Source organism: Tinamus guttatus, unplaced genomic scaffold (genome assembly GCF_059628265.1).
Source record: "Tinamus guttatus ecotype Peru unplaced genomic scaffold, ASM5962826v1 Tinamus_guttatus_pri_ptg000067l, whole genome shotgun sequence".
NCBI classification, from domain to species: Eukaryota; Metazoa; Chordata; class Aves; order Tinamiformes; family Tinamidae; genus Tinamus; species Tinamus guttatus.
The window spans coordinates 1,646,301-1,664,204 of NW_028288601.1; the positions used below are offsets into that span (position 1 = coordinate 1,646,301).

Below are 17,904 nucleotides of genomic sequence, written 5' to 3' on the forward strand. Positions count from 1 at the left end.
TCATCAGAAACATGAACGCGGGAGGTAAGCCCCAAGTGAGAATACCCTTGCTGCTTGTGTGGGCAGTAGACCAATGTACAGCGGCATAAAACTCGGTCAGGTGGACAGGTGAGGTGATGAAAAACACTGTGGAGCTCTGTTAAGTTTAGATCAGTGGTTAGCACGTTGAGAAATATGGTCTAAATATTCTAAACTAATCCCATCGATTGAAAACAGAGGCCTGAGTAGTAGCACTGTGGAAATCCCAGTAGGGAGCTCTGCTAAATGTGTAGCTGCAGTCCAAAGTACTGATGTCAGATTGAAGGTGGGAAGGGATGGAGGCTACTGTGGCAAACATACTATTATATCAAATAAATAGTTTTATCAAGACTTCTGGATGAAACAATAATAACTTTCTCACAAAAAAAGGTGCTGCATAAGTGGACAAGTTTCGGAGATGGCTGAAAAATGAGAAATGTGAAGTAACAATGCACATGTGAAAAGACTGAAAAGGTTCATTTAATGGAAAATGAGAAAGAGAGGGTACCTATACACCCTGTGTTGACATCAATTCTTGGACGTTCAAATATATGCATTTATAACCAAATGGGACTGGAATCTAATTTTTTTTACCCCCTAATGGTTGCTTCAAGTTAGGCTTTAAAATATAATTCAGTTTTAAAAGCATGGGGCTTGAAGTGTTCACCTTCAGGCACTTCCATGTGAAAATTTTAGTTGTGTTAGTCCTGCAAGTTTTCATGTTCAAATGTCTTTTTTTTTTTCTGTAAACGCAGAGCCTTCTGAAGATGTCTGCCTCACTGTTTCAAACCGTCTGGAGGTTCCCCTTCTAACCGTGGAAGCTTTCCTACCATTTGCTGTATTTCTGAAGCCTTGATTTACTGAGGGATCAAAATTGGCTCCTATGGTAAGTTTTTTTTTTTTTTTTTTTTATATATATATATATTTTCTTTATTTTTTATTTGCTTGCTTGTTTGTTTGAGTACTCTCAAGATCCTAAGACTGCGTGGAACTTCTTATTGGTTTTACTTAATAGCAAAACACTAAACTGAGAAATTTCTTAATGCTATGCTGGGCTGATGCACAGGATTAGTTTAAGAATCTCTGTTCTGCATTTTATTGTTCTTACTTATATTGTGCTTCTAAGTGAAGTATAAAAATGAAGTGAATGATTTCACAAAATCATTTTTTTCATAGATATATCTACGTAACTCAGAATGTGTATATATTGAAAAACTTTTATAGAGAGGCCTTTTAAAATGCATTTGAATGTAATGTGCTTTCCAATTATGGTATTTAAAACACTTGAGATGATTAGTAGAAGCATAAGGTTATTTATGTATTTTTGAGGAAAAATGGCAGAAATAAGAGGAAACATTGTAACAACATGCGAGGTAAAGATAAGTATACTTCTAAGCAGATATAAATCCACATCTGTTTTATAGACTATGCAGTAGGATTACATTTGGAAACTGATATTTTTCCTTGATGTCAGCAAATATGGCAGTTTTTAAGCAGTTTTGAATAATAAAGTAATGTTTTACAAATTTCAGGAATCAAGAGCAATACGGAAGAGATGTATTCAAGATGACCCCGCCGCAGGATTTTTCACTTCATAGAAGTTGTCTTTTTGTTTAGTATGTAAAATAATTTGACAAAATCAGCTTCAATTTCTTATCTTAAAATAAAGATACATCCGAGGCCTTCATCAGAAATGTTTTTAACATTTTCAAGAAAAAGCGCGTCCCAGAAACTGAGTTTATTTTTGCTAGTTTTTGGAATCATTTGGGGTTTGATGTTGCTACGCTACACATTCCAGTATCCCAGGCGCCAAAGCAGCAGCGAGTTGCGTGAACAGATATTAGACCTAAGTAAAAGATACGTCAAAGCACTTGCAGAAGAAAATAAAAAAATAATGAATGGTGGCAGCGGAGCTTCTATGGCAGGATATGGTAAGAGAAAAAGGATGCTGGTTGTTCAAATATTGTTTCCATGAAAACTGTAGAAATATATAAATATATATATATATACACTTTTTTTTCTTCTTTAGGCAATGTTAACTGCACTTTGAGAGCAAAAAAAAAACCTCCAAGATTAACTGATTTGATTTTTAGCTTATTCACTGCAGCTGAAATTTAAGATGTAGGGAAATGTAACACTTGAGAATAGAAGGCTTTTATAGAAGAGTTTGTTTGAGACACAACTCAAAACTCAGTGAATTAGTCCTCATTGCTAATTTCCTGAGTTGCGCTTACCAAGGCCATGAAAACAGCTTTTCTTGGTAATCACAACCTTTCAGCTTCAAGGCCCTGTATCTTCTCTTGAGGGAAGCCTACTCTGAATTCCTGGTTAATCCCCTAGGTGTTAGCTTTGAAGGAACTAGCTGTCTATGTTCTGTCAAAAATAAAGATATATCCGTGAAAATAAGGGTAATGTAAGGCTTAAAAAGAAATAATGAAAAATATATGTTTTGGTTTTATATTTTAAGATTTATATTAATATACTTGAATACTTCTTTCCTGTGGAATCTTTAAGAGGCCGGTTTCTACCAGTAGTCCAATAAGCTTGTAGGTACCCTTCTAAGAGGACTAACAGCAGGAGTGTAGCTGAACTCTTTGCTGCAGCTCAGGAAGTAGGAGGCAAGTCTAGATGAGCAGAAAGCAGCCAGGGAGGCTGGGAGGAGGAGGGCAGTGCCAAAATGTCCTGCCTTTGTGGCACTACGGAGTGTCAAAAATATCTGTCATCTGTTAAGTTTGTTATTATTTGAAGTCTTCGATGACTTCCTTCCTGAATTATTTTCTGGGAGATTCTATTGAAAAGATAAGATGCAAATATGTCAAAATAGCAGTTCTTTTCTCCACACAGTTAGTAATAGGACCTAACTGTTGCTGCCGTTTCCAGCTGATCTTAAGAGAACGATTGCTGTCCTTCTGGACGACATCCTGCAGCGCCTGGTGAAACTGGAGGGCAAGGTGGATTACATGGTGGTGAACGGCTCGGCGGCCAACGCCACGAACGGCACCAGCCACCACGTGGCCCCGGCTGCGAGCAAGCGCGCCGGCGCGGCGGGCAGCGCCAGGTAGCGCGCGGGCCCCGCGGGCCGCCGTGCCCCCGTTTGCCACAAGCCGCTTCGTTGCTGGTAGGGCAGAGCAGTAGCTGACTCCAAAGCTGCGCGCGCTGTTCTGCTGTAGACTGTGCTGGGTGTCTGTCGGCTTAACTTCTGTGCGTAGGGTTCCCAGAGCATTGCCGCATCGCCGCTGCGCAGTTCTGCTGAAGTCATCTTTGTCTCTAAAGATATTTTAGTATCATGATTCGGTGTTGTATGCCGTGGGATGCTAACCATAAATGGAAAGCATTGGAAAATGTTTCTAAATATATTTATTTAACTATAAATAGAACATATCTTTTGGATAGATGGGCAGTATTGTAGCTTTTTTTCGTGATCTGCTTTTAAACAGAGATAAGTAAGAAAATATATTATTGCTATTAGAAAATGTTAAAAAAATACTTAGAGTATTTTGTTACTCATTTATTTACTAAAATGGTGTTAAATTGAAGATAACGTTGGAGGTAATATTTTAAAATTGTGACCCAAAGAATGTCTTTATTTGCACTGTCTGAATAGTTAGAGAGAATTTACTGTATATTTAAGAAAATCAATTACACTAAGGAAAAGTCTTAGGTAGTAACACTGTCCAGGTATCTCCCTGAGGCCAGAATTAGGGCAGTTAGATTATCAAAGGTAAAACATAATCTGTGATTGAGATCTTTTGTGATTATTTCTTACAAAGATATTTAAGTGTATGTATTTTGTAATTGCAGATAAAAGTTATTTAAGCGACAAAACCATTTTTGAGAATGTGAATACTGTTTATTTTTGTTCATTGCTATTTCTTTGTAACTTTTTAGTACTTTGCAATTTGTGATGAAGATAGCACACCTTCTCCTTGATCTGTATTTTTTTGATCAGGAGGGAGAGCATTGAATTAAAATGAAGGAAACAGAGTGTCTCTGGAGGAAACAGGTACCTGTGCTAAAGTTGTCTTAGGGAATCATGGAGTATTTGAGAGCTAAGGTAATATTTGCCTTATATCTAAGCTAGCCTTATAGCAAAAACAAGAGAGTATGCACTGTGTTTCAAAATGTGCTTAAGTCAAATGAAAGTGTCAGTGAGTCTTTTTTTTATTTAATGTACTGAATCATTAGAGGGGAGGGAGGGCAGGTTCCAGCACTTTTGCCAAAAATACACTGGTATTATTAGACATTTTTCTGTGGGTTATATTTGGAGTGCTCTAATCCTATACTAAGGAAAAAAAAATCAGTAAAACCAGAGGTGCTGGATGAAATATCCAAAGTTCGTGGGTTTCTTTTTCTTTGTTTATATTCTGCTATTAAGGACACTTGCAGCATAAGTATCCAGCTACTTTTTTTTTTTCTGTCACACTGTGTATAAACATGTAGTACTTTGCAGAAAAATAAATTTTTAATTGGACTTGTGAAGGCTCTTGTTCCTTTTTTTCCTCTCGCTTTTTTTCTTAATATATGTGTTCCAGGTAAGTTTCGAGACGCACAATTTTCAAATCCTAAATTAAGAACACTTTAGGTTTAGTAGTACTCTGGTGTGTGCTACCTGCTAGGCAGTGAGTTCTCTTGCTATTCAAATTCTAGTGCCTCTGCACTTTCCTCTGGTTAGAAGTGGAGATAGCAGGCGGAAGAAATTAATATAAAATAAAATGCTTGTTTCGGATCTTTAATGGGGAAGACAGGAGCGAAGAGGACAGGTGCCTAACTCCTATTGATTCTGCCATCTCCATTGGCCGTGTAGAGAGAGATTTGTGATGAGTGCTTATTAATTTGTACCAAGTCAGACCTTGGTAGATTGTGTGCCTACGTACTCTAAATATTAATCTGAGTAGATTGTGTGAGTGCAAACAAGGCCGGTTTTCTTTTCCTTGTAAGGGTAAGTGCACTCTAAAACACAGCTATTGCTCAATGAGTGTAACAAAAGTTGCCAGATGAGTATTTGCCACTTTTGCTTGTGTCTCTTTCTAAGTAGATTAGAATATTGATAATATGGGGAGAGCACTAATATTCTTGCACTTATTCTTACGCTAATAAAGCCACTTTCTTCAATGTACATAGGTATTCCACTGCAATGAATTTCAAAACACTTGTCAAACTTGTAAGGATGGTGTTTAAAAAAAAATTCAGAGAGAGAGGTCACACATTTTATTAACGAAGGGTGTTGATAGAGACTGTCAACACCCTGTGCAGCATTAAGCTGTTACCTTTGATGTGCAGGCAGCACCTTGGCCTCCCAGAGCCATCCTGTGAGTGAGTGTCCATATGTTCAGGCCACTTTGTGCTTGGGGACCTTGGGCAGCAGCACCCATGTGCTACGTCGCAGGCCGACGAGGCCATGTCAGAGCCTCCTCCTTTGGCCTACCTTGTGATGCTCGCTGTCTACAGTAGCAGAAAAACACTTTTTTCTCTATTCAAAATTGCTTGATAGTTTACTGAGGAAGGTCTGTTTCTCTAATTCAGTCTCTATCTCTGGTGTCCATTAATGATCTCAGCAGGGAGGGGAGATTGGAGGTTTTCTGGAGCCTAAACGGACTGCAATACTCATGCTATAATAATACTTGTGCTTTATTAGTTAAGAACTTCATTTCCCAATTGCAGAGTTATTCACCTCTTATATCTAAAAGCACTGCTTAGTTACTTAAGCTTAAGTTACAGGTATATTCCCAAGGAAGCCCTGTCACAAATTAGGATTTGAGTGGATGCTGGGATCCTAGTGAGTTCCAGTGAGGCTTTTTATCCCATAAACACTCTCTGATCAAACTGATAACAAATTCTTACTTTGTGAGTCAGAACAGAAGTAGCTGAAGGAACTGGTGCCCTGCAAAACATTACTTTTAATTTTCTACCCTCAATATTTTCACAGAGAGGGTTCCCAGTCCTGTTTTTAGATGAAGCCTGTGACTCAGAGCCTCTGCTTGTTCCATATGAACCAGGCTTGCCAGGACAATCTCTCCACTTTATGGGCAGTTCTGGCACGCTGGCCCAAGCTGAACCTGGCTGCATACACATGTGGGGAGGGAATCTCGAGGATCCTTCATCCTGCTTCCAGGGTTCCCGACCTCCACCTGTTTCTCTTCTGAAGCTTTGGCCAGAGGAATTTTCTTTTCCCTGGAAACATATCCTGATATTTTTGCATGGCTTATTTTCCTCCGCTGACTTCCTTGAAGAGGTGCTGTTTGCCACGGTGACTTGCCCCCATGGCTTTTTTCCCTTAAGACAGACCTACTCTGGGTCCAGATCTCAGAGTGACAGAAGGTCCCCATGCCCTCCTGGAGCCTCTAGCACACGTGGCACAGCCCCATGACAAATGTCCAAGCCATATGTCTCATCCTACTTAGTGCTGGAAACCTGAGAGCCTCCCCGTTGTTTCATGTCCCTCTGGGGGCAGCATTGGCAGAACAGTGCCTCGCTCCTCGTGACACCTCGTCACCATCTGGCCTGTGGCGGGTGGCTCGCGAGGTGCGAGCCAAGCTGCAGCATGAGTTGTTGGACCTTCTTCCACAGGAGTGTGCCACTCGTGTATGGAAGGAGCCCATCCTCGGCTCTGGTTCCCGCAGGCTGAAAACTCGGAGCTTATGCTAACCTGCAGAGCACAGTTTGAGCATCAAGTCACTGAAGGTCAGTATTTTTTTGTTCACATATTCAGAGTCACTGTGTGTAAACTCTGAGCAAAATGTTTGTATCAAGAGAAAGCAGTTAATTTACAAAGTGCCACAAACACCAGCCCACAGTCTATTACTGCAGCCTTTATCTATGCTTTCCACATGATGACATTGCTTGTAGTACATGGAGGCAAGGTGAGAACCACAAGCTGACAAGCTAAATCTGGCCTCATTTTGTCTTGAATTGTGAGCAAAGCACATACTTCATTTTATGTGTGCACTTTATGTGTGCATTTTACAAGGGAGAAGAGCTTGCAAAGAACATCTGGGTCCTTGAGACAAGATTTATGCATTTTAAGGGGTAGCTTTTATATTCCAGATGAAGCAGAGCTGTCCATCTGTTCTAAGCAAACAGCAATGACCTTTCTTTATGATCAATGGCTTTGCATTTGCTCTAAAATACAAAGATGGAGACCGCTTCTGTTCTGAAGAGCTCTACAGTTGATCTCCTTGATTCTGTGACTAGGTCTTTTCTTCATGTTCCCTAAAGATTCCTTAATTCATTAGGAAAAAAGCTCTCCGTAGGTATAAATTAATCCACTGAGATAATTAAAGAGATTCAAGACATACAAAACCAAGTGAAGGGTAGGCAGGTGGTGGTGGGAAATCCAGAGGTGTTCTTTTTGATTGTTAAATATATACACTACGGGGAAGTCAAATCATGCATTACGGTAAACATTAAGAATTAAAAGAATGTATGTTGCACTTTATACTACTGTTGGATTTGTTCTTTACGGCTGTCTTCAAATATTAAGCTGTTTGTTGCTTAATGTTTGTTGCTCTAGATGTTGTAAACATCTAGAATTAATTTCTTCACAAAGTCACCTCCTTTTATTCAAACTAAAAATTAAAACCACTTGGAGCAGTGGGTGAAAATCTGGAGAAATAGTTGTGTTTTTGCTAAGATCATATTTTCAGGCATCGCTTTTCAGTAAGCAATGTACAGCTGCATTAACATTTCTGGTGTATAAGTTTTTGGCTACTTAATAAACTGGACATCACAATTTTAAGAAAGGAAATAAATGTATCACTGGAACCAGTGCCTACTCTATTTACCGGCATCCTTGCCATCAGCTCATTTGTCTCCAAAACCTTTCTTCTGCAGTAGGCTCGTATGCCAAAGCTCAGCCTGAGGCAAGAGCTGCTTGCCATGATGGTTGCCTACTTTTCCTGTCGAACCCACTGGCCTAATAAAAGGTGCTACCTCTTCCTTATCAACGTTTGCAAAACCAAACGGGAAACCCACAACAGCAGGAAGCCGTGTCAGGAGCGGCCGGCGCTGTTCAGCTCCAACATGCGCCCTGCGCTCCACATACTAATGGTGTTGCCTTTTACGACGCTGTTGGAATAAGGAATGAATGCAAAGTCCCGCATGGTTTTGGCGGCATTTCTCTTGCTCAGGGCAGGCCCAGCAGCTCTTCCTTGTTCTCAGTGCATGACACAGCAGTATCAAGAGGGAGCTGGGATCAAGGTCGTGTGGGCAACGAGTTCGCTAGGAGTGGTCACTAACGTGAGTTAGCTTGAGTGGGAATTTAAAGACTGAAGCAGCTTGTAGCAGCAAGCAGGGCCCACATAAGCCTTGCCAGCACTCACAGAATCATGGACTCATTATGGTCAGAAAAGACCTTCAAGTCCAGTTGTAAGCCCATCACCACGCCAGCTAAACCATGTCCCTAAGTGTCTCATCTACACATTTCTTGAACGCTGACAGGGACAGTGACTCCATGATTGCCTTGGCCAGCCTGTTCCAATGCTTGGCAACTCTTTCTGTGTAGAATTTATTTTCTTAATACCTAACCTGAATCTCCTGTGGCACAGCTGGAGGCCATTTCCTCTTGTCCTATCCATAGTTATTATGCCGAAAAGATCAACCCCTGCAGCACTACAACCTCCTTTCAGGTAGCTGTAGAGAATAAGGTCTCCCCTGAGCCTCCTCTTCTCCAAACTAAATAACCCCAGCTCCCTTGGCCGCTCCTCATAAGGTCTGTGCTCCTTCACCAGCCTTGTTGCCCTTCTTTGGACACACTCCAACACCTCGATGTCCTTCCTGTAGTGAGGAGCCCAAAACTGAGCACAGTATTCGAGGTGCAGCCCCACCAGCGCCAAGTACGGGGGGGAAAATCCCTTCCCTGCCCCTGCTGGCTACACCGTCCCTAATACAAGCCAGGAGGCCGCTGGCCCTCTTGGCCACCTGGGCACGCCGCTGCCTCATGCTCAGCCAGCTGCCACCCGCGGGCCCCCTTCCCCGCTCCCTTTCCTCCTCTTCCAGCGCCCTGCGCGGCGCCGCCGCCGCCCCCCTTCGCAAATGGCCGCCGCCTCCGCACTCGCAGCGGCCGTTGGGCTGCGGGGCGGCGCCAGGAGCCGCGGGGCGGCCATGGCGCGGCGGCAGGTGCGCCCGGCGGCGCTCGATGAGTACGCGGAGTACCGCAGGTGAGGGGGCCCCGCCGAGGCGAGGCGAGCCGGAGCCGCAGCCGCAGCCGCAGCCCTTGTCGGAGCCGCAGCCCTTGTCGGAGCCGCAGCCCTTGTCGGAGCCGGCTGCTTTTGCTCTTACCTCCTCCCTGCACTTAGTGAGGCCCCTTGTGAAAGTGCTCGAGCCTCATTTTTTTTTCCAAGGAGAAGCTTTCTTTATTCACGTATTTATTTATATATACCTATTTTGTTGTTCTGAGAGAGTCAGGGAACAGCGACGAGCGGCACCCCGGTCCTTTATGCCCACCCTGTGAACACTCCTTCTGTAAAGGTTGACTCCTAAGGGAGGCGTGAGAGGCTGCGCGCGTTTCCCCTGCTCAGGCCTGTTGGTGCGGCCGTGCGCCTTGGCTGGACGCTGTGAGAGGGCTGTCTGGCACCGGGGCTGCTCTGCAGGAGATAGGGGCTCTGGGCTGTGTTTTGTTGGGTATAAACATGCTCCCCTTGTGCCCTGGGGTATTCTTGCCAATCTGGCTGTCTCTGCTGTTGAAGAGTTTACCTCAAGAAAAAGTAAACATAAATTCAGTTGCTCCACTGAAATGTATTAATTAACATAGGAAATTTAGCTTCATAAAGCCTCCTTAAAGCAGCAATGATGCACATGCTCATATTTCTTATACGTGTTTATGTACTGATTCCAAACAGCAAAGACTGCAGATATCAACTCCACCGATGTGCATGTATGGTGATAACGTATTGAAGTGTTAACTGGACTGCACTGATAATGTGAAAACACAGAACGGATGAGGATCACTCAGATATATTTTTGTACAGCAAATAAATAGTAACTGAATATTTACAGGTGTCAACAAACTACCTTCCAGCATCATTATGTGCTGCAATTAGGGATATATCATAAGTAGAAAATTTAATAGAAATACAGACACGTAGATGTGTGAAGTGACTTGTCAGAGGTCAGGCTAATCGTACAACTTTCGATGGCAAGTCCATTTCTTCTGCGTTATAAAAAGAAACCTAATAGTTTTCTTTTTTTCCCCTACAACTCCTGTTGACAGTTTTCAGGCATCAGAACAAATTTATTAAAAAGCGTTATTCAAATAACTTGTCTATGGTTCATTTTTTTAGCATTGTTTTACTCATTTGTTGTTAAATATCTGGAGAAGCAAACTTCCATGTTGTTCATTTTTCTTCTTTTTTTTTTTTTATGACATGCTTGCAGAATTGTAGGTGATGATGATGGAGGAAAGCTCTTTACCCCTGAGGAATATGAAGAATATAAAAGAAAAGTATTACCAATTCGGTTAAAGAACAGGTTGTATGTGAGCTGGAGATCACCGACCGGCATGGACTGCAAACTCGTGGGGCCAGAGACACAGTGCTTTTGTACTCATCGGTGGGATTTTTTTTTCACTGAGTTTATTTTTTTCTTTTAGTTAGGGAGACGTAAAATATTTCCAGAAATGTTGCAGTACAGTATAGGGAAGTTAACGTAAGGTCAAAAAAAAAAAAAGTTAGGTTTTAAATTATAAGAAAAGTTCTTAAATAAAAATCTCAAGTGACTTTTGAGAACAGCAAAATTTTGTAGTCTTTAGTAAATTCACCTTAGCCTTCACGGTGTGAGATATTGTAGACCAGAAGGGAACTGGTCTAGTGCTGTCCAAATAAAATATTTGTGGTACTCATATAATGTATGCATGGAAAAGCACTTTATATTATCTATCTAATTGAAAATTAACAAATAATTCTGAGGATGTTTAAAGGTACTTCAACACATAACTCGTAAACTAGATTACAAGCCTTTCATTAAATCTCAGATAAATACTAACAAAGTTATGAATGTCATTATTTTTGTGTGTTTTAGATATAAGCAACACAAAACTGACTATGAAGAGATTCCAAAGGATCGTCCTATTCGCGTGCCCTGTAGAGTAAGCGGCTGTCAGTGCCAGTCCTATCACTATGTTCCTCTGAACGGCACGCAGCCCATTCGGTGTCGATGCAAACATTTTGCTGATCAGCACAGTGCAGCCCCTGGATTTTCATGTAACTCTTGTAAGTTGCTTATGTGCTTGCAGCCTTCCTTCAGTAAACTTAACAGGAACAATGTTTTAGGGCTTGCATTTAAGGATCTATGTTCTGCCCAGAATGTTAGGTATGTGCTGCACTTGTCATTGATGTATATTTTGGCTCCTGTGAGAGGTTGAGAAATGGGAAGGAAGACATGGCCTTTTGCTCAGAATGGTGTAGAAGAGCATCCTTAGTTTGCTTAAATTCTTCAAAGGAGCGTAAGTTTCCTGATTGATTAAGTTAGGAACATATGGAGAGACCAGCCACCTAAAGTTAGGCAGCCTGAAAACACCCTGTTTGCAGTTTGTCAGTTCCATTGCTGCATGCACATGATTTTTCTACTTGAATTTGGTAGTCTCAGGGAGAGCTGTTAATCTCCATTCCTCTATTGCCTAGTTGCATCTAATGGTAACGTATTCGTATATCTTTTCTCAACTCAATAGGAAACAACACTCTGTTCCCAAATAGTCCTATTGTGATCACTCTTAAAAAAAAAAAAAAAAAGAAAAGAGAGATCTCAAACCTACAGGTTGTGTGTCTGGAAATGTGAAGGGGTTTAAAGCAAAAAGGTTGTGAAGGAAAAAATCATTCTTTCAATTAAGAAAAAGCTTTTTACTTCGGTTAGTTAAGGTTTTTGTACTGAAACAGCGGTGATTATTAACCATAGAAATTAAATAGTACATAAAGCTGCTTTTCTTTGAAACCTTGAATTATATAAGCTGAAGACTTTTTTGTTAGAGTTCTGCACTGTTAGTAAATTTCTTCCTTGAAGTCTATCTAATCTGTACAGAAAAATAAACAGCTTTTGTTGGATGAAAAGAGAACGTTGTTCAACAGAATAGTACATAAAATGTGACAGCTTTTCAAGAATTTGCTCCAAGTAATGTGTGAGAGAGCCTTAACTGTGAAATTGGATGATTCCAACTGAACCCTTAGAACAGAGTGTTTTTAGTAATCTCTTACATTTTACATGATTTTTAGATTTAGTTTTTTTTTTTTTTCTATTGTTTCTCAAAATACCTGACAGTTCTGAGGGACACAAAAGCTGTATAGAGAAGTGCTACAACTTATTTCACTTCTGGAATTTTATCATTTTATTTTCCTTGCATTAGTCTAAGTCAGTGTTGTTTAAGCCTGATGTAATGAGTAAATTAGAGGTGTAATCTTTCTGTAATCGATGTGATGTTGCAGTTTCACTGTATATATGTTGTATGCACCTTATTATGTATTTGAATAGAGAGGGAGGGTTATGTTTGATTCCCACCCCCCCCAAAAAAAAAAAAAAAGTTCACGTCATTGCCTTAGTAGGGCTCTGATATTTGCTATGTCAAATCTATTTTGCTGTTAGCACAGTCTCTGTTTACTGGCAGGATCTTTTTTTTTTCTGTTTTTTAAGATAGATATCTAAATTATGTGATTTGTTTGTAAATGGGGATTAGTAGCGTTTTTGCTATACAGCATGACCACCTGCTGTAGAGATTTGGAGATAATGTTGACAGAATTCTGGTAGCTTGAATTTCTACCCTGTGACAGGTACATATATATATTTGATTTTGGGGTGAGTGTGGGGAAATAGAAGGGTGTTACTAACAGCAACAGATACAAGTTCCAACATAGGAGATTTTGATTAAACACTGAGAAAGAAGCGCTTACCCTGAGGCAAGTCAGATGTTGGAACAGGCTGCTTGGAGAGGCTGTGGAAAGGTGGGAGGTGCCCCCTCCTTGGAGTTGCACTGAACTTGACAGGGTGAGACCCTTAGCATCCTACCCTGGTTTTGCTCTCCTTCTATCACAGAGTTGGACCAGATGACTTGCAGAGGTTCCTTCTCGCTTTTAATTATTTCGTCATTCTTATTTCTTTTCCCATAATGCCAACATCGCTGTGAGTGACACTGTGTAATAATTTCAGAGTTCCTATCTAGGGTTTTTATATGAACCAAAGATGGAAATCAGCAAAAGTTGAGAAGAGGTTGTGTATCACTGAATATTAAGATTTTTTGAATGTTGTAGGCTTTACAGGTTCAAGCAGAATGCAAACAAATACTTTGGTTTTGTATCTTCCTCCTTCTTATTGTACTTCAAGGTAAATTAGTACTCTTGATTTAAAGAGAAGGTAAAAATAGTAGAAACTGGAAGGAAAGTAACCTTTTTTTTAAGTGTTGAATCCATATGTCAGACTTGCAGAATGATTTGCAGTTTGGAAAGGTCAGACCCTGTGATCGATCAACAAAACCACTCAGCATCCCAGATACACCAGTCCTCCGCGTGCTGTTATAACGTACCTGATTTTCTGTCCGTTTACCAGGTAACTGGAGTAATTTGGCAAGGAAGGTGATGGATAGCTATTGCTGTCAGCCTCCAAAACAGTGGATTTTATTCCCATGTTGTTGGTTAAATGCCTTCTACCTTGCTGATTTCCCTTGATCAAACGTGAGAACAAAATACACAACCAGTGCAACAACTGGCCCTGCCTGAGGATTGACTCCAAGAGCAGAATTCAGATTTGTGATTCCCGTGATCAAAACCTCACATTCATCCTTTCTGCTGTCTTACAAAGCGTTTTCATATAATGATGAAGACTCTAAAAGGCTGCAGCAATGACTGCTGATTGCTTTGCCAGAGTCCCATATGAGTTTCCAAACAGGACGCCTGACTAGATGCTCTTGCAGTGAAGGAACTCAGTGGTTCTTGACAACATTAATTTAGAGAAATGGCTCTTGTCAGCTGTGTAATATATTTTCCATCTATTTCCACTTATCATCTCATTCAAAATACCTATTTTTGTTTTAATTAGGTTCCAAGTGCTCAGGATTCCACAGTTGCTTTACCTGTGGATGTGGTCAGCCAACATATGCTCATGAAACTGTAGTGGAAACCAAAGCAGAGCGGTTAGCCCAAGGACGGCCTGTGGGGCAGGATGTACCTTACGCTGCTATGGGAGGCTTGACTGGTTTCAGTTCACTAGCAGAAGGCTACATGAGACTTGATGACAGTGGAATAGGTAAGTAAAGTTGATCTGAGGTGAAATTTCAATTCTCAGACTAGGTATTTTTGAAATGTAAAAATCCTACAGACTCTAAAATTTGGAAGAGAAATTAGATGAATAGGAGTAGGGCTTAAAAGCACAGACTTTATTTTCAGGGGAATCCTGAGGTCTGAAGAGACCACTGTGACTTTGTCCAACTTCCTGGAGCAAATACTTGGAAAAACTCTTTTGCTGATATTTCCCTTAGGCCTAGTAGCTTTTGGTTGCACCATAGCACATCTTTTAAAAAGAACTCTATTTCCTTTTCCCTCCTAATATATTCATTTTATAGCTACATTAGTCCTTCTACCCTAATACTGCCTTGAGGTTTTCTTGATTATACGGTTCCCATATTATTTTTCAGAATTCATAGATTTTGGGATTCAATTTCGCCTCCTTCTATTGTAAGTACAATTCACGTAGTTTATTCTTAGATGCTGAACTCTGCAAGAGTACTACTGCAAGAGTGTACTAAAATGCATGTTGTATAAAAGTGCCTATCTACCAAAAAAATCCAGACTGTTCTGTATGATTGATTTACCATTTTTGTTTACCATTAAACTATTTTGTATGCCATCTGCAAACTTTACTGGCTGTATTTTTACAGGTCACAACATTGGGCAAAAGTTTTTGCAAGGAATAATCACATTTGATAATTGCTCCCCATAGGAATTAAATTTTGTTACATTATCCCATTTTGCTCGTCATTCACTTCAAGTTTGCCATCCAGCAAATGATATATGATTCTTTCTTCCAGTGTAAGGCATATTTCAGATGAAATTGAAAATGATTTCTTAAATAAACCCTCAGTTAATAACTGTTAAGCATATAAAAAGAAAAGAGGTAATTTTTAGAACACCCACATAGTGTGTCTTGATATCTCTGCTACTCTCTGGTTCTGTGACATGTAATAACGTACTCATTTTATCCTGAAATACTGTTTTATTTATTATTGCCATGTACTGATTTTATTATTCCTTTTAAAAATTATAATCTGGTTTCCTTGATCTGCCTGAAATTCAGAAACTATGTTGTAGCAGTTGTAACTAAAGAAATACATTTTTTTTCATTTATTTTGAAGTCATGCCCTGAAGTGTTTTTCTTAAGTTTATTTGGTCTGCTCTCAGTGCTGTTGATTGGAGTCTCTAGTCTTGTTTTGACCACATTGCATCACATTTTTAACATATCTTGTGAAGCTAATTATTGTTTTCCATTATTTTTGTAACAGGGGCTCCTTCCACTGAATTTTTAGAATCTCCTTCTACCAACATGGATCATCCATTTCTAAAAGCATTTCAAGGACCTTCTACTTCTGCTCAAACCAGCTCAGCAATAGCAGGTGGTTTACTAATATGGTTTTATTACAATCAGTGTATTGTATAAAGTTATTTCCATTTATGAGTTGAAAGATGTTTAAGGGTAAAATCAAGTTGAAAATTAAAACAAATATTGAAGTCAAGTTATTTAAAATGTTGGTACAGCATTTCTGCACTTCAAGTGCTTAAAATAACTATATTATTATTACTACTTGTTATTTTGTTAATAGCATTTTAATTATTTTTCCCTTGCATTTGCTATTGTCCTTATCCATAATATCACTTCTTCATTGAATCAATTTAAAAATATTTTTATTCCTAGTAAGAGCTTAACATATCTAAATCCATAGTGCATATCTACATTTATACACACACACTTGCACGTACGTATGCACTTGTACACACATTTAACATAATCCTGTGAGATTGCCTTCTGCCAGAAAGTCTTTTCAGCATGAATTAGGTATCAGTTACTCGTTTCATTTTATATCCCTCATTTAGTGTTAGTATTCGTCAATTAACATTACCGATCAGCTCCCCCAAAGCTCTTTATATTAACTACAACTCTATACTCTTTTGTCCTCATTAACAGGGTTTATTACTTGCTTATGATGTTTTTTACTGCATCTCATTTTTAAATGTATTTTTTCAAACGGGCAATATAATAAATATAATAGCAAGTATAATTCATATAAATGTTCTTTTCCTTCAGGTGTTTCTAATGCTACAATGCAGGTTTCTCATGAAAGGCGTTCAGAAGAAGATGACATGGCTTATTTTGAAAGACGTTATCAGGAAAGGGTAAGTCATTCAGTTTCTTTCTTGATGATTTATTGTGTGTCTAAGAAAGATAAACACATGAAGGAAGTGGCCCATAAATGCATTGTATTAAGACTAGCCTCTTAAAATGAGCTTTGCAATACAGTTTCATGTTACTCTAGGATTTAAGAGGCTGTCATATTTGGAATGGTATTTGCCTTATCTGGGCAGATTTGTATTGAGTTAAATATCCATTATGGAAAAGCAAAATATTTTACTATGTGGCCAAGACTCAAAAAAATCCATTTTAACGTGTATGTTTGCTACCCTCATACACAAAACTTCATCATACTCTTAGGAAGATCTATGTGGTTGGGTTAAATTTGGTGCATCTTTTTCAGATGATCAGGATCACTGTCTCAGAAGTGCCTGCTCCATTCCACTGATTGTACTGAGCAAATGCCATACAGTATAACATTATTTAGGTGCTGAAATACCTGCTCTTTCACCCCATTGTCCTTAGCTCCACCATGTCCGCTGGAAGCGTGTCTTCACTATTTTTTTTTTGCAAGGCAATGTTGCACAATACCTGGGTTATAAAAGCCTAAATGACAACAGGTTGCAGATATAGTATCAGTTTACAGGGTGGAGGAGAGGGGAAGCATTGCTATTAAATCCAGATTGCTCTTCCTTTTTTTCCTCGAAGATTTTATTTGCTTTGGAAAAGGTAGGATTTCAGATACTGACATCAAGCCTCCACATGTAAAAAAACTTTTAAATAATTGCTGTGTGGACCAACAACAGGATTGTTGATCAGTGTGTTCACCTGTAGGTGTCCAAATCAGAATGGAAGCCTTACTTCTTTCTGACACTTTCATAGCAAAAAAAAAAAAAAAAAAAAGTTTTTTTTTCTTTGCAAATTTGGTAGGTGCAAGATACCTTATGATACACATCCTTTTCATAGTTGTTGTAAGTAGTATTTTGTTGACTTATGGAACGATACTTGAGAACAACTGTTGCTTCTAAAGTATCCTGAAGACAAAATCATGACAATTGTGAGGCACGTGGGCCTTCATGGCTACGTAAATTGCTAAATTGACATTATCAGAGATAAAGGCAGCTGTGGGTTGGATAAGGGAGGAACTGCAGAGCTAGGCAGGTGCCTCTTTTCCACGTGATACACAAGTGAGCACTGCTAGACTGACCTAAGAAGGCTCTCCATTCCGTAAATCTCTCTGGTTAATTTGTGACTGGTTATTAGTGGTCGATATGGTGTTACTTGTCTACTTACAAATTAGTGCTTGAAACGCTGATATATCTTTCCTTGTTTGTTACAGCTGAAACAAGAGAAGGCTGCTAAACGGAAAGAGAAAAGTCCAGCGCAACCAAAGAAGCCAGGAAAGTAATGAAAAGGTTATTTTACAGCACAGTACTATTTATCATTATATTGAAGTGTATTTCTCACTATGCTTGCTTGCATACTTTTATTTTTTATTTCTTCTGCTTAATAAATTCTGTACTCTACGGAAGAGAGATTTAAACTCTGAGAGCATAAGTGTTCAGTTCA

At 39.6% G+C, this 17,904-nt stretch overlaps 2 protein-coding genes across 2 annotated transcripts; both read left to right on the forward strand.

Moving 5' to 3' along the window:
- The first annotated feature begins 770 nt into the window (after positions 1–770).
- Positions 771–3,080, forward strand: CCDC126 (coiled-coil domain containing 126). The gene is made up of 3 exons (XM_010222113.2): positions 771–904; positions 1,551–1,949; positions 2,899–3,080. Exons 2-3 carry the CDS (start codon positions 1,712–1,714, stop codon positions 3,078–3,080), a joined length of 420 nt encoding a protein of 139 aa, XP_010220415.2. The 5' UTR covers positions 771–904; positions 1,551–1,711.
- A 7,284-nt stretch (positions 3,081–10,364) lies between these two features.
- Positions 10,365–17,884, forward strand: FAM221A (family with sequence similarity 221 member A). The gene is made up of 6 exons (XM_010222114.2): positions 10,365–10,563; positions 11,032–11,222; positions 14,032–14,238; positions 15,491–15,601; positions 16,291–16,379; positions 17,675–17,884. Exons 1-6 carry the CDS (start codon positions 10,514–10,516, stop codon positions 17,741–17,743), a joined length of 717 nt encoding a protein of 238 aa, XP_010220416.2. The 5' UTR covers positions 10,365–10,513; the 3' UTR covers positions 17,744–17,884.
- Positions 17,885–17,904: the final 20 nt, after the last annotated feature.